Consider the following 15,383-nt stretch of genomic DNA (forward strand, 5'->3'; position numbering starts at 1 on the left):
GAGGAGCGATGTGGCGCTCTGTGCTGTCGGCACTAACGGCCCGTTGGATGTACCGCCATAGGGAAACGAAGCACGAGAGCGACGAGGCTTGTTTTGGCCGAAGATCGAGCCACTAACACTAGTTGAGTAAGAACTTTGTCTGGATCGCTGCGTAATGGAAGACTCTGCGATGGCGGAACGACTTGCATCGTCGTCCTTGGATGAATGGGCAGCGGCAGCCGCTGCCGAGAGGCCGTTGGCGGTAAATTCGAACGGCAGCGGTGAGCGAGCTTTTCGTGGTGACGACGGCACTGAAGGCGTGCCAGGGAGATGGGCTGAAGATGCTCCAGACACGTCGTTAAGATGTTTGGGTAGTGCGAACGAGGAGCCGGTAGCGCGGCCCATGGATGCACGCAGTCGAGAGATGGACGGGTAGGCCATGGGGCGTTGTGGAGTTGATGAAGACGCCATGGTGCTAGACTGTCGTAGCAGTGAGAAGCCGATGCCAGAAGTGGATCTGGGCGTCAAGATGCGCAAAGATGACGGCTGAGATGGGATTCGGTGGCGCTGGGATGAGGTAGATGATCTGGTGTCGAAGCTGACATCGTTGGGTAGCGGATGTGGGTATCTGAAGGAGAAACTATCGTCACTGGGGGCTTGATCTGTATGGCGAGGTGTTGTGTTGGAACTTGTGTCGGCATCAACTTGGAGTACGGGTGCCTTCTGAGTTGTCGGTGAGGACGGAGAGGTGATCGAGGAGCGAGCAGGCCGTTCAATCGTGAGATCAGCATGTTGGTCTCGACCGGCGTCGTCATCATCGCTGCCGAGGATGTCTTTGAGCTTGGCGCTGTACGTATCCGAGCTCATTTCGCTCGAGACGGTGCTATCGTCGGGCGTCCATGCAGAAGGCGCAGCTGCTGCATCGATACCATCGTAGACAAAGTCGTCGTCGTTGTCATTGTCGTCGTCTTGGTGGTGCACATGATTACCGTTGAGGAAAGTGCCGTTGTTGGTGCTGGCGTCATGCGGAACGCTAAATCGGGATGCTTTGGGCGAATTGAGGAGGTCGTCCAGCTGTTGATGGTAGTCAGCATCCTGTTCGGCCTGATAGGACGAGAGGCGCTGAGCATACGACGGCTCAGCACCCCAAGGATTCAAGTCAGCAGAGTCTTTGTGTTCCATGCCGAAGACGCTGCAGCGGGAATGATGATGATGAACGGGGGTGATAGTGGCGGTGCTGTTGACGACACCTATCTGATGGTGCGAGAGCGAGAGCGTATGCAATTGGACATGGTGGGGGGTTGCTGGACCGCTGTGCCTAGTGGTGCAGAGTCGTTGGTAAAGCAGATCCGCGCTGCAATCGGATGGCCAACTGCTTCGGCCACTACTTTGCGGGAGGCAAGAAATGGTCGACGACTGATGTCGGCTATCGCAAACTTGCAATCGATGGCGTTGCGAGGACGAAAATCGGTGAAAAGCGGCAACACAGAGAGAAATACGAAAGGCCGTGCGTTCTTCGTGATTGTATGAATCACAAATATCATGACAGTCACGAGTCGTGGAGTCGTGAGTTACACTCTCATTCACGATTGGCGATTCACGATATTCACGATATTCAGTCACGAGTGATTCACGATTCGTGATTGTGTATCGTGGATCACGGATCACGGATATTATACACACATGTTATGCTTCACGCTGCTAACAATACGTAACTACTGGGCACGGGCACATGTGGGTTTAACGCGTGACGGAACCGAGCGACGGCACTCCTCGGAAGGGCTGAATGACGGAGCCACATGGCTTGTATTGCCGCTTTCGAATCACGAATCACTGATTCACTAATCGTGATACTGACTCGCTTGCTTCGTGCTTGGCTCGAGTCGTAATTTGACAAAAGATGAGAATTAGGCGTGCTGTTCTCGGCTTTGCTCTGCGACACCTTGACACAGCTTGCCATACCACCACACACAATATGACCTCAGCAACGGCAACAACGGCAACAACAGCTAGAACAGCATCTGCTTGTCCGCTAACGGACAACAAGTCCGGCTTTCGCTCGTTGTACATTCACACGCACGACGTATCAAGATCGCTGAAACCATCGGCCGATGGAGAGCTCGCGCATGCCATTCACCAAACGCTCCACTTTGCTCTTGACGGTCATCCGGATGACTTCACTCCTTGCTTGCCCAATTCGGGCATAGGTATGGGATGCGGTTCGCTAGCCACTATGCCCACTTCCGCATCTTCCGAGACCGCCTCCGTTTCCATCGCCAATGGTCACTCGTCTTCTGCGGCTTGGGCAGTCAAGAAAGGCTTCTTCCCAACAGGCGATCCAGAGCGTCCTTACATCTCGTATCATTGGGTTCCCAGCACCGCAACGTTGGCTCTGCCAAATCCTGCCACAATCACAAACCCCATCGCCGATCCTTGCTCTCCTGACCACCGCAGCACGTACGACATCACTGCGAAATTCTTCTTCCTCGACCCTAGCGATCTTTCACCCAGCTTGCTCGATGACGCCCTCACACGGCTCACTTCCACCACCGGCATCATCACCGTTGAGACGCTCGTGCTTGCATTTCCATCGCTCGATCTCGACTCGAGACCGCACAAGCATTTCGAATCTGGGCTCGAATCGACGGCTTCGGACCAGCAGAACGGAGTGGAAGCCCCAGTTTGGCTATCCTCTGTACGTGATGTCTGGTCGCACGCATCTCTAAACCCTCAGCTGCTCTCTCTCGGCGTCTCTGACATTTCGTGTACCAATCTTGAGCTGCTGCTAAATTCGCTCTCTCCACCCTTGGAGCCACCAACGATGCCCCTGTTCTCGCCAGCGATCCCACTATCAACCTCTTCTACTGAAGTTTCGGCTAGCACCTCGGAACCGCAGCTTGCGCACTCGGACGTCGCCACATGCTCCACTTCTCAACAGAACGGCATCGGCTCGTTCTGTAACATGGAATACTCTCTCGTCAGCAGTGCGCGCCGTCCACGTATCGTTTCAATCAACGTGAAAAAGGACCTAGGCTCTTTCGATCGCTCCTTCCACCAATACTGCAACAAGATGGGCATTCAACTCGTCGCTCATTCCGACAGGAAAGACGTGCTGCCGCAAAGAACCTTGCCGGCGCTGATGGATGAATTCAAGCATAAATTACCCATCAAGTTGGACGCTGGAAAGCAATTGAGGCCCAAGTGGGCGTTGAAGTACACTACACTCATCAGGGATAGAGGCGTTTTGGCTGATAAGGGATACATTGTCTTTGTATCGAGCGACTAACTTGGCGCTGGCATAACGTTTATTCTGTACGCACGCACACACCGCAACCGGTGGCACTCTCACATATAGACCAACGTTTCACGTTTACAATCACGCATGTTGCTTGGGATTGCGTTCGGTCTCTAAAGGTCGTCTGTGCGAGCGCGTTTGACTGGACTTTCAGGACCACTCGGTGCTTGCTCTGCCACATCGACAGTCCGCGCAGCCTCGTCATTGTGAACTGCACACCCTTCATCCACGTTGGCCTTGGTGTGGTTGACCCCATTCAGCGCCTCGTGAACGTGCTTCTCCTGATCCACGTCCATGGCGCGGTTCTGGTGCTCAATCGCTCTGCAGATCGGGTCGATGAGGTGCACATAATCCTCGCGTACATACGTCACCAAGTACGGCGTAGCACCTGATCGATCGCGCAACACCTGGTCTAATGATGTCTCGCTCACCGTCGAGTCATTGTACTTGAACCACTTGCCGTTTTCGCCACCACCGCGCAGATTCAAAAAGTAGTGTCCATGACTCGCTTCGCCGCGATGCATGAAGGCTGCCACCAGCCGGTAGGCAAACCGTCGTTCGTCCGCCCAGATCGACGCCATCTCGGACTTGAGCGTATCAATCTCTTCTTGCGCTTGCTTGACTTGCTCACGTACGAGCTTCGACTCGTCTCGGAGCAGTGTAGCAAGTCCTGCATCAATGACACTTGAAAGAGACTGAGGATACGCGCTGTCGACAGTGCCAGGAGCGGTGCTATCCGCAGTTGCTGAGTGAGTAGCATTGCTTTCTGTGCTGGCACTCGTATCCTCAGCAGACTGCTTCGCCAAACACCTGCGAGACGAAGAATCCTGCTCGATCGCCTCAGGCTGAGCGCTTTGCTTCTCGATCTCGTCCAGCTGCGCGGCCACATCGGCCAAAGGAGGCAACCTTGCCAGCTCCTCCACCGCGTTCGCCGCTTGGCTGAGTGTCTGCGTTAAGTGAACATTGGAACCGTCCTTGCACGCCGCTAGCTTCGCTCTCAACTCTTCGATCCGTTTGCGTTTGGCTTGGTAATCCAGCCTCTTGGCGATACGCACTGCATTCTCCGGATCATCCGCGGACACGTCCATGTATCGGTCGACGTACAGCGTCTCGGGCATGTCGAGGTGCGCCTGCGATTTGAACGTCCGCATCGTAACGCGGTCGTACTGCACACGTTGCAGCTGGATCTGCAACAGTGGTGGAGCCGACAATAGCGTCACGGACCGACGCTGCACAGCGCCGGACGTGGAAACAAAAGTGTCCGAGTCGAAAAACCCATCAAAGCCATCGTAAATGTCGCGCCCTTCCTCGAGAACGTCGATGGGCAAGATTTTAAACACCTCATGCTTAATGTGAGTGCTGGGCTGTTTTTGCGGCTGAGCTGGTCGGGACAACGAACCGTCAGCGTTGTTGCCAATGGTCGGTTTGGTATCTGCTTCAATGCGTTGGCATGTTTTGCCGAGGAAGAGGCTTGTGAGCAGATCTTCTTGGTCACTCCCGTTGACCGTGTCGGACACCGCCTTGGATTCTTCACTCCCATCCACAACTATAGTCTGCTCGGTGGAAGTTCTTGGGGCGAATGCAGCCTCGCTCGCAGCCAAAGCAACTTCAAGCTGAAACATGCAGTTGTCCAAGCATTCGGAAACGTCCTGTTGCGCACCCAGCTGCATGAGCGAGTTACGTCGCGCAGGCGGTGGCAGGGCGGCTGATGTCGAATCAGCACTCGTTGACTGCCGAGCGGGTCTAGGCGGTAAGGGCGGAGCCGATGTAGATGTGTTCGATGCATGTGCTTGCAAAGGATCCATTTGCCTTGCAGACAGCTCGTCCGCCGTAAGCTCCATCGACTCGCCATCAACAGCTGCGGAAACTGTGTTGATGCCTGCGTCTAAGCTTGCATTTCCGATCGTGACTGGCTCCGACGAAAGGACAGATGGGTCTGAACTATAAGCGACGACGTCTCCTTGATGTTGCAGCAGTGCGCCCGTCTCTGGGACAGGGTCAAGCTCCTTCTCAAAATCCTCTGCGCGCGACGAGACCAGCGCCAGATATGCCAGATCCCTCTCGGGACGAACGGAAAGCGCATTAGCGTGAATGAGGTGATGAAAGAGCCCGCCGAGCTGAGCCACAAATCTTCTGCTGCGTTGCAGTTCGCGAGCCGTGATGCGCTGACCGCCTACCCTCCGCTCGGTGTCGCACGAGAGCTGAGCTGTCGCCGTGGATTCGGCGAGGGAAGCTGCAGCTTGCAAAACACGATCGCGTACTTCAGTGATGGAGAAAAAGTACTGCAGCACCGAGTTGAGATAGCACGTGTTACCGATGTTGTCGATACCGGCGGGAAGATCGTTCGAAGGCATTTGCTGCCAGGTTTCGGCGACCGACGCATCCTTCTGACCCGTGCGCAAAAAGTGACGCAGATAGTCGCTGTTGCGATGCTCGGCAATGGCGCGAAGAGCATGACGCAAAGCGTCTTGACGGGCGGGAGCGTCAGCTACGTAAAGGTCAAAGATGGCCAAGACGGTCGAGTCGTCCATGTCGGGATTGGTGTCGAGCATGCTGCACGCCTGATCAATGTCCATATCGATGTCTTCGTCGAGCGCCTTGATTAGCCTTTCGGGCTTGCCGAGGTCCACGGCGATGATACGGAGCGCGTCCTTGAGGGCAGCATGCTCCGATGCATCGCTGTTGATCAGCACCTCGCGTACTCGCGCTTTGTAATTGTCTACGATGAGACTGTGAGGAATGCTCAGGCGCTCCACGTCTGGACCGAGATGGGCAGTCGACAGATGAAGTCGCTCATATGCTTGGTCGATGTCACGGGGAGTGTAGCGCCCTTGGCTTCGTTCGTATGCGATCAACTCCTCGAGCACGCGCGACGTGCGGCGCTGAGACGTGTAGACTTGATTCAGCGCGGCAAAGAGGTTGAGGGCTGTGTGACCGTGGCCAGCCTTCATGTTGACCAGGTAGGCGAATTTGACGAGCTGGTCGCGAGCGGTGCTAGACGCGCCCAGAGTGAAGAAAGCCTCGAGCGTGGCGGGAGAGAGGGTTGTTTTGTAGGTGGGATCGAGGTGATCCTGACGCGATCCGATCAAGTCGAGGAGTGACTCGGCAGCGGGATGAATTTGGACGCGTGTGGCGACGGCGAACTTGTCGGGTGAGGTAAGGACGGGAGAATTGGGCCTTGTTTTGCGTAGCTGTTCAACATGGAAAGTGTGCCATATGCTGAGTTCAATCCAAGCACGGATGTTGCGTTGGAGGTGAAAGTTTGCGTCGAATAGGTCGGTCGAGGTCGAAGGTGGCACGATGGCGTTGCGGCCGTCGGCCATGGTGCTCTCCTTCCAGCCAAGGCTGAGAAAGAACTGTCGCGAGTGCCGATCCCATCCGAGCTTTTGAGTGAGCGAAGCGCTGGTGGTTGGTACGCCGCGCCGTTCGCCATGAACGTAGTTGCCAACCACCCTGAGTAGGATGCGAAGCGCACGGAGGAAGGACTCTAGCCCTGTGAGACCGACGGCTGGATCATTTTCGCGACTCTCTTTGAAGCGGATGAGCAAATGACGGTCGACAACAGTGACGATGCTGTCTGGTGGACTGGAGAAAATATGCTTTCCAGTAAAAGGGCAGAAGTGGGTGTTGAACTCTTCTAGGAAGGGAAGAGGCGCATCTGGAGTGGCTGGATCCCAGTGTTGGAGAAGTTGCACAGCTCTGCACTGGTCGTGGGCTGGAATGATGGTGGGCTGGGTCTCGTACATGGGGACAGAGCCTGGCACCAGATCGCAGGCTTCGTACAGGTCGGTCGCATCGTACTGAGAGCTCGGAGCGGGTGGTAGGCGGTACATGCAGGAACGATCCAAGATGAGTCTCCACTCGAGCGTCTCGGCGACAAAGAGAGCATCGGGGTGTGGCTTGCAAGATTCGCATTGTGCGAGGGTGGGTATGAGAGCGCAATCGGTAAGTGGAGATATGGATGCAGGTACGAGGGAATCCGCTTTCGAGATTGTGGCCGAGGGTGCCTCTGGGATGGGATCACGCTCGAGGCTGACTCTGCTCTGGCTGAGCTGCGGATTAAAGAGCAGGCCGGAATCGTGGAGTGCGGTGGGTAGCAGCAGGTGGGCAATATGAGGAGTTGCAACCGAACTTGCGTCGGGCAAGGCAGCATCTGTCAGTGGCATCGAGGCATCGTCATACGACGGAGGTGGAGAAGCAGGAAGATTGTGCGAGATGGACGGTGTGGTCTGTGGCTCGTACTCTGTGCGTGGACGGACTATTGGATGAGGCGGGAGCTCGAGGCAGACTGATGACTGAGAGCCAAACACCTTCTTGTGGTCGTCCTCATCGATGGTGATGTCGATGGTTTCGCCGTCATCGGCAGCAGGCGAAGCTACACCGACACCATTGCGGATATGGTTCGTGGCATCGTTGGGTCGTGTGACATTGTCTACTATGCTGTTCAGATCGGACTCGCTTCGCTGCGCACCCATGGTGGCCAAACGACAGCTCAAGGTCGATAGGTGATTGTGAGGTGATATGGTAGCTTTGGATAGAAAAGCATCGACTTGCTTTCGAGGTCAGCGTTGCTGTACTTTCGGGTGGAGGCGACTTGACACACGCCGATCGTCTCGAGCCGAAAAGAAGACTGCGCTCGGTAAGACGAGAGATGAGCTGGCAGCGCCGTTGCGGCCAATTCGATCGAGGCTTGATGCCGTTGCCAAGTTGGAAGTGGGAAGTGGGAAGTGAGAACGAAGCTAGTCAATCACAAATGACGAACCAATCAAGAATCCGCAGTAGAAAGCAGCCACCAAGCCAGCCAGCCAGCCAGCCAGCCAGCCATTCGTGATTCGTGATTCGTGATTCTGGATATTCTGGATTTTTGAAATTCTTATTGCTTTTATGGTGCTTGTTGGCTTGATGAATCCGTGGTTCGACTCACAAATCGAGCACGAAAGCTTGTGTGCTCCACGCTCCACGCTCCGTGCTCCGTGCTCCACGACTCGACACTCTGACGCCTGACAAACAGGTGGAGGCCAGTGCGTTTTCCCAAATCGCGTATCGCGTCTTCTCCAACCCCGATCGGGTCGCTTGGGGTGGTTTAGTCGAGCTCTACCTCTTGACCTGACAGCCCCGTTGAAAGGTGGCACAAGACCAAGCAATGACAGAGTTGCTTTCAGTTCTGATCATCCTGCTGGTCCTAGGCTGCAGGCTTTAGGATGGGTAACGCCAACGGGATGAGCTGAGTCGCTGGCGGCAAGATCGCAAAAGATCGATCGGGGACAGATCGATCAGCAAGTGGGTCGAAAATGCACAGACACGCGTGACAGGCACAAGGCACGAGGCACTTGGAATCCATCGATGGGCGTACAGACGTGTTCTCGTCTTCTGTCTTGTCCATCTATCAACATACCTTCCCTGTCCCTTACGCTGAACAGCCGAGCAGCTTCGAGAATCGACTCTACGGCTGTAGCTGCAACCGTCGGCTTGCTTCCTATCCTGGATCATTTTCGCAATCTCCTTTTGAACCAGAAGCATAGCTTCTAGCTCCTGAATTCATCGATCCTGCAGCCATGCAATCTGCACTGCGAGCTGGTGCAGAGATCGAGTCGCAAGCGCAATATGCTGAAGCACTCGAGCTCGATGAGTCACGACTCCAATCCGCAACAACGTCCGATCAAGGCGAAATTTTTGTCATCGAATGGCTTTCCAAAGCAGAACAGGCGCTCACCAAGGCCGACGTCGACACCATCCGATCGTATCAAAACAGCTTCGAATCGGCAATACTCAAGCTTGCTTGTCCTAGCGTCTCTTTTGGAAAGACTGATGACATGGCCATCGTCATAACTTCCAATGCGGCCATTCCACGACCTGGCAGGCCTACTCGACGACTGCTCGCCCGCTGCATTCTCGTGCTCTTCCGTCGCATCGACTCTCGCTCCCTCTTTGACATCTTGCAGAACCTCATCCGAGTCGCAGCAGAAGATGCAAAAGGCAAGACACCAGAACGAGAGGTGCGCGTTGCCGCCCTCTACATCCTCGGCGAGGTGTTTGGCTCACTGGGCCAGCAGATTATGTCGCTCTTCAACGAGATTATCAATCTCACACAGAGAGTATTCAAGCAGACAAGTCATCCTGTCATCCTTCGCTATCATGCCCTCATCACACTTCAAAAGACGCTCAACGTCGCCGGCAAAAGCTTGGGAGATCAGGTCGGCAAAGACCTCATCAAGGCTCTCCGTCAAGGCCTCTCGGATCGCGCAGGCGCCGTTGTACGCGGTTCTGCCGATTGTATCCTAGCCATCGTGCTCCATGCGCAGCTCATCACCACACGAACCGAAGTCGAAACTCTCGTCTCTCCCGCTCTCAAGGCCATCGAATCGGCCGATTTCGTCACCAAACGTGCCCTCAGCCGTATGCTGGCTGGCCTCCTCGCATCCACCCAAATCGAACAGGCACCGCCTGCATCTGTCCCCGCCAAAAAGTCGTCCAAGAAGAAAAAGGAAGGCACTGCTGACGACGACTCAGACGATGAAGACCCAATCCCCTCCGCGGCAGCCGCAGCAGCAAGCGCTCCTCGAGCCATGTTGACGCCCATAGGCATGCTCGATCAACTCTCGTTGCCCTTCCTACGTGGCTCTACAGGTAGTAAAGGACGATCAGCACTCCTCGACGTTTACGCCACGCTCTTCGAAACGCTAGGCTCCTCCTGGATTAATGCCAACTACGCCGTCATCCTCAAGCATCTCATCGATGATCTTCCCAACCACTACCGCGGTTCGTCCCTCACGCGCGCAGACGTGCTCAATGTTCGCACGGGCGTCTCGTTGATCCTGCGCAAACTCATTGGTGAGCGCATGCTTGGCGAGCAAGCACAGGTACTCGCTATCCAGGAAATCTGCCGCGACTATCTCAGAAAGTGGCCTGCCCTCATGCCCGAGCAGCAGCCGCCTTCCAAGACCACTCTCTCACTTGCCCTCGCCGAGATCTCGGGTCTACTGGTCCAACTCGGAAGCGTGCCTCCACAGGTGCTTGACGCTGCCTACGACCCACTCATCCGCTGCCTGGCCCATCCGAGCCATTCGGTGCAGGTTCAAGCCGCTTGGTGTCTCAAGACTCTGTGCCAAGTATCTCCGGTCCATCTCTCGCCTACACTCGCCGCTGTACTGGAACTGCTCAACCGCGATCTCACCACGCTCGCCAATCGCGGCGGCTCGGTTGGCATCTCACAACTCTCGAAACGCGCCAATGGACATGCACAAGGTCTCGCCGCCCTCATCAGCGTAATCCCACAACGGCCTCTATACACATCTTTCGCCATCAGCTCCAAGGTGCTTTCGCTGGCTATCCAGCTGCTCAAGAACAGCGGTAACCACGATCTCAATGTCTCGTCCATCGAAATTTCGGTCGCATGGACCTTGGTCGGTTCTCTCATGTCGCTCGGTCCCAACTTTGTTCGCCTCCACCTACCTCAACTGCTCATCCTCTGGCGCAATTCGCTGCCTAAACCCACTTCCAAGGACACAGCGCCGGGTCCCTCTTCACGCTCAGATGCCGAATGGAGCTTCCTCCTGCTTGTGCGTGAACGTACACTCTCGTCCATTCTTGCCTTCATGCTCCACAACGGTTCCAGCCTCATTACCCTAGACACGGCGCGCAGACTGGTGGCGCTGTTGAGCAACACGCTTGCCTTTGCCGATGGATTTGCTGCTCAGAATCCGCATCTTTTGCAAGAGTACACACCAGCAGCTGAAAGCGACACCCTCTCGCTGCTCGATCGAGAATTTCTCCTACGCCGCCGCCTCTTCCAATGTCTGACAGTCCTTGCTCACAACCCGGCCATGGAACCCATGCAAGCTGGCCTCATCAAGACTACTATCCAGGCGTTCGCGGATCCGGACCGCTACATCGGCAGTTCCGCTCAAGCCGCCATCGCCGCGAGCGCAGGCAACTTTACCAGCGTGTGGGAGATGGCCGATGGATACGCCTTTGGCGTCACCAGCCTGCAACGCGATGCCCAGACCTTTGTTTCGGACCCTGTTGATGCTCTTCGCGCATGCAGCCTCATTGCTCAACCCGATCTGCTCAACCGCGACCTCGTTGAGACGCAGCTGGATGCACTTCAGCGTCGCCCCGTGCTGGGCGCCGCTGAGCATGATCCGCTTTTCCTTTACTCGACGCCACGCAGTTCGACCTCGCAGCAACCAGGCGTTTCTAGCAACCCTGTCGAACCTCGCGAGTCGGCTGCCTTGTCCCCACCTGCTCCGACCGGCGTTGTCGACGCAGCCATCCAGCTCTTCACCTCGCTCCTCCCTTACCAGGAGCGAGACATTCAGGTGGCTGCGATCGAAGCCATGCTCGCCCACACCAAGAGCACCAAGCTCGACAAGAATCCAGGTCGCAAACAGGCCGTCCAGATCAATGTCGTCGTCGCCATCCTTGGCGCTCTCAGGGTCGCAGTGCAGGGCGGAACAGGTGCAAATGGCAAGCGCCCCAGCGGCTTCAGCAATGACCGTCTCAGCTCGGCCATCAAGGATCTTTTGCAAGATGCTCTCCTCCAAGCGGATCCCGCACTGCGCGCCGCCGCTAGTGAGGCCTACGGCAAGCTCGCGGCGGTCGCAGGCTCACAGGCTTTGTCAAGTCAGGTGCAATTCCTCGTCGACCAGATCGTCGGTAATCGCGACCCCGATGCTCGTGCTGGTTGTGCGCTTGCCTTTGGTTCCGTATACAAAGAGGTCGGTGGTCTAGCTGCTGGTCCGCTTACCAAGACGATTGTCAACGTGCTCATGTCGCTGTCAAACGATCCGCATCCGACCGTCCACTACAATGCCTTGGAAGCGCTTCACGTGGTCATCGACTCGGCTAGCTTGAGTTACAGTCCCTATGTTGCTAGCACGCTCGGTATGCTCGTTAAGCTCTATATGCTTGACACGCACGAGCCCGAAGGCGGTAGTGCTGGCTCCGTCAACTTGCGTGCTGACCTGCCAGCGCACCAAGCTGTCTGCCGTGTCGTCAACGCACTCATAGGCGTGTTGGGCCCTGACCTGCAGGAGTCGACCCGCGTTCGTAGCCTCGTTCATTGCCTGCTCTCCGAGTTTTCACGCGAATCGGATCCCGGCGTCGTTGTGGAGTCGACCAGGGCGCTGCAGCACTTTGGTCTGTTTGCCGCTCAATTTGTCGATGTTGCCGCATGGATCGAGCAATTGCGCAAGCAGCTCACCGGCAAGCAGCGTACGCTCAAGCTGGCTGCCATCAATGCCTTCTACCAGCTTGTGCAACGCGAGGCACTTGCCATGAGCCGCATCGGTGGCGACCAGCTCGTTGAAGAGTTTTTTGCCCAGCTCGACGAGGACCCCCAGCTCGATGGAGCTCGTGAGGTGATTCTGAGTTGGCTGCAAAAGACGGCCGATCTGGCGCCAAGCGGCTGGATTGATTTGTGTCAACGCATCATGTCTTCGGTGCCTTCTCACTCAAAGGGGATTGATGCGGCTGACAAGGGCAAGGACGCGCTTCCGAGCCTTGCGACCATGTTGCAGGACGAAGAGGCAGCGGCCATTGATCTTGGCAACGAGTCCAATGCGGTCAAGCTCAACGCTACAGGCGGCAGTCGATGGCGAACGCAGCTGTTTGCTCTCCGTTGCTTGCACCAGGTCTTTGTCACGGTGCGCCAGGCTGGTAAGCTCGAGCATTTCAGTACGCCTCCTGGGGCAGGTGAAAAGGGACAGGCGCTCCCTCAGCGACGGCTGTTGATGAGCAACCGCGTCGTCGACCTCATCCGCATGGCCTTCACCGCCAGCACCTCGGCTAACGTCGAAATTCGTCTCGAGGGTCTGGTCGTTCTGCGCGATGTGATCGAATCATTCAAGCTGGCGCGCGATCCGGACTTTGAAGATGCATTACTGTTGGAACAGCATCAAGCGCCCATCGCTGCTGCCCTGACTCCTGCCTTCCTGGCCGACTCGACACCCGAGGTTCTAGCAGCGGCGGTACAGGTATGTGCAGTCTTTGTGTCCTCAGGTGTGATCAAGGAGGTCAGTCGCATGGGTCGAATCCTCAAACAGCTTGTGTCTGCGTTGGAAAGCTGCATGCAGCCCAGCATGACGCAGCTCGGCGACGTCAAGGACCTCTCGCAGAACGCTAACGCCATGCTCAAGATTGCCGTCTTCACCGCCTGGGCCGAGCTGCAGACGGCCAGTGCCACGCAGAGTTATCTGGTGGACGTGGTAAAGCCGCATGTAACTCGCATCGTTCCTTACTGGATTGCATGCTTGCGTGAATACGCAAAGATTCGCTCAGATCCGGAGATGGACGCCGGTGGAGCACCCGATGGTCCTGGTCCCTCGATCAACCCCAGCCTCGACTCTCAGTATGCCGGCCTTGCGCGAGAGGTAGTGCTGCCGTACCACGAACGCTCGTGGTATACCATTCTGCAAGCGGTAACCGGTCTGTTGCACGACAATGATGCACGCGCATTTGCGGCTTTGGATGGTGAGACGACACCAGCTACGGCGGGTCCGAATACCACCGCAAGCAATGCCCGAAGCGAACCGTGCCTGTTTTTCTTTGTCCTGTATGGCCTAGCATTTGAGGCGCTGGCAACACGCTCGTCAGGTAGCGTCGAATCGCTGCAACAAGGCACGGTGATGCGCATCTCTCTGCGGGCCATGACGTCTCTCAGTAGACCGCAGGTAGCCGGCTCGGCCTTGCTACAAGATACGCTTTTTTCCGAGTTGTGCAACCTTTGGTACCGCCTGGTGATGACCGAACCTCCCGCAGTACAAGTGTCGGTGCTCGAGACGATTGGTGGCATGGCTGCGTCGTATGGCAGACTGCTGCTGTCCGCCGACGATCAGGCCGCTGCGGAAGCCGGAAAGCTGCCCAATGAGGCCAAGCTTAGCCAGTGCTTGCGTGTGGTTGTCTGTGTGCTGCAAAACGTACGGACCACGCGCGGTTCCGTGGAAGAAAAGACGACCCTGTTGCGGGTTGCCTATTCTGCCTACATCGGTATTGTCGGTTTGTATGCCAAAGCATTGCAGGAGGATTTGTTTGCAGTCGGTTTCTACACATTTGCCGAGATGCTCAAGGACGAGACCTCGGAACAGGATCTGGTCGGTCCAACACTTGGCTCTCTCAAAGACCTGTGCGAACGCTCTGCGAAATCAATCAGGCCTGACAGCGACGTTCTGCAGCGCGCGATTCACGGCTTCCTCTCGCAAGCTTTACAGCACGTCGACGACCTCCGCACGCGAGCTGGCCGTATCGCACTCAACAAGACCATCAATAGTCTGCTAGCAACCGTGGTGGTGCTCACCTCGATCCCGATCAACATCAAAGTATCGCAGGCGGTGGCAGAGCACGCCTGCTATTTGATCGTACAGAAAGTGCTGCAGTTTGAGGAAGAGGTAGAACAGTCGATGCAGACGTCGCAGCAACTGGCGCCAGGTGTGCAGGAGACCGGCTTGACCGCGGTCAACTGCGCACGAACCATCGTGCTTGCTTGTTCGCGTGGAAACCCTGCACTGCTGTACTGTGTCGGTCAGCTGTTGCCGGGCTTGATCGAGTTTGTATGTCGTGCTGGACCGGTTGTCGCTGGCAGTCAAGCAAAGTCGGAGTCAGGTGCAATGGTGGCAATTAGAGGTGCGGTGGAGGACGCGATCAAGACCTTTGCCGGATTGATTTCTGTGCTGCCTAGCGAGGGAGAGTTCCGTGCGAAGGCACTCGCTATCGTTCTACCCACACTGGTCGTGTTGCTCTCGCCAGCAGCAGTGACGGACTTGCACATGTTCACAGTGCGACAGCTCATCACGCTAGCGGGACAGCACGCCGCTGCGTTCAAGGAGGCCACTGCGTCGTTGGATGCCGAGAGAAAGGCGTTGTTGGAAAACGCGATTCGTGCTCAACTAGAAGCAGGGTCCCGTGGAGGCGCCATTGCAGTGGCGACGAATAAGCAATCGACGCCCAGCTCGATTGTACTCAAATCTTTTGGCGCCTAGTCGATCATCAGCAGACACGAGACACTGCGACGCTCACGAAGCGCGAAGCAACCCGACCAATGTTTACGATCTCATCACCAAAGGTATCAGGGCATGAAGCGATATACGAGGTGTGTTTGGGTTGAGCCATGCAT

The 15,383-nt window shown here is 56.2% G+C and overlaps 4 protein-coding genes across 4 annotated transcripts in view; 2 read left to right on the forward strand and 2 right to left on the reverse strand.

Moving 5' to 3' along the window:
* The window catches only part of UMAG_15064 (CORVET complex membrane-binding subunit VPS8), a gene marked incomplete at both ends in the record, with an annotated part of 6,517 nt that extends 5,356 nt beyond the window's left edge, over positions 1–1,161 (reverse strand). The window contains one exon of the mRNA XM_011391289.1: positions 4–1,161. Coding sequence (XP_011389591.1) covers positions 4–1,161 — 1,158 coding nt within the window. The remainder of the gene's footprint in view (positions 1–3) is intronic.
* Positions 1,162–1,954: 793 nt separating this feature from the next.
* Positions 1,955–3,265, forward strand: UMAG_02910 (uncharacterized protein; the record flags this gene model as incomplete). The annotated part of the gene is made up of 1 exon (XM_011391027.1): positions 1,955–3,265. One exon carries the CDS (start codon positions 1,955–1,957, stop codon positions 3,263–3,265), a length of 1,311 nt encoding a protein of 436 aa, XP_011389329.1.
* Positions 3,266–3,387: 122 nt separating this feature from the next.
* Positions 3,388–7,749, reverse strand: UMAG_02911 (ubiquitin-specific protease UBP2; the record flags this gene model as incomplete). The annotated part of the gene is made up of 1 exon (XM_011391028.1): positions 3,388–7,749. The coding sequence occupies one exon, from the start codon at positions 7,747–7,749 to the stop codon at positions 3,388–3,390; it is 4,362 nt and encodes a 1,453-aa protein (XP_011389330.1).
* Positions 7,750–8,829: 1,080 nt separating this feature from the next.
* On the forward strand, positions 8,830–15,249 carry UMAG_02912 (uncharacterized protein; the record flags this gene model as incomplete). The annotated part of the gene is made up of 1 exon (XM_011391029.1): positions 8,830–15,249. One exon carries the CDS (start codon positions 8,830–8,832, stop codon positions 15,247–15,249), a length of 6,420 nt encoding a protein of 2,139 aa, XP_011389331.1.
* Between the last annotated feature and the right edge of the window lie 134 nt (positions 15,250–15,383).

The sequence above is a fragment of the Mycosarcoma maydis genome, chromosome 7 (genome assembly GCF_000328475.2).
Source record: "Mycosarcoma maydis chromosome 7, whole genome shotgun sequence".
NCBI classification, from domain to species: domain Eukaryota; kingdom Fungi; phylum Basidiomycota; class Ustilaginomycetes; order Ustilaginales; genus Mycosarcoma; species Mycosarcoma maydis.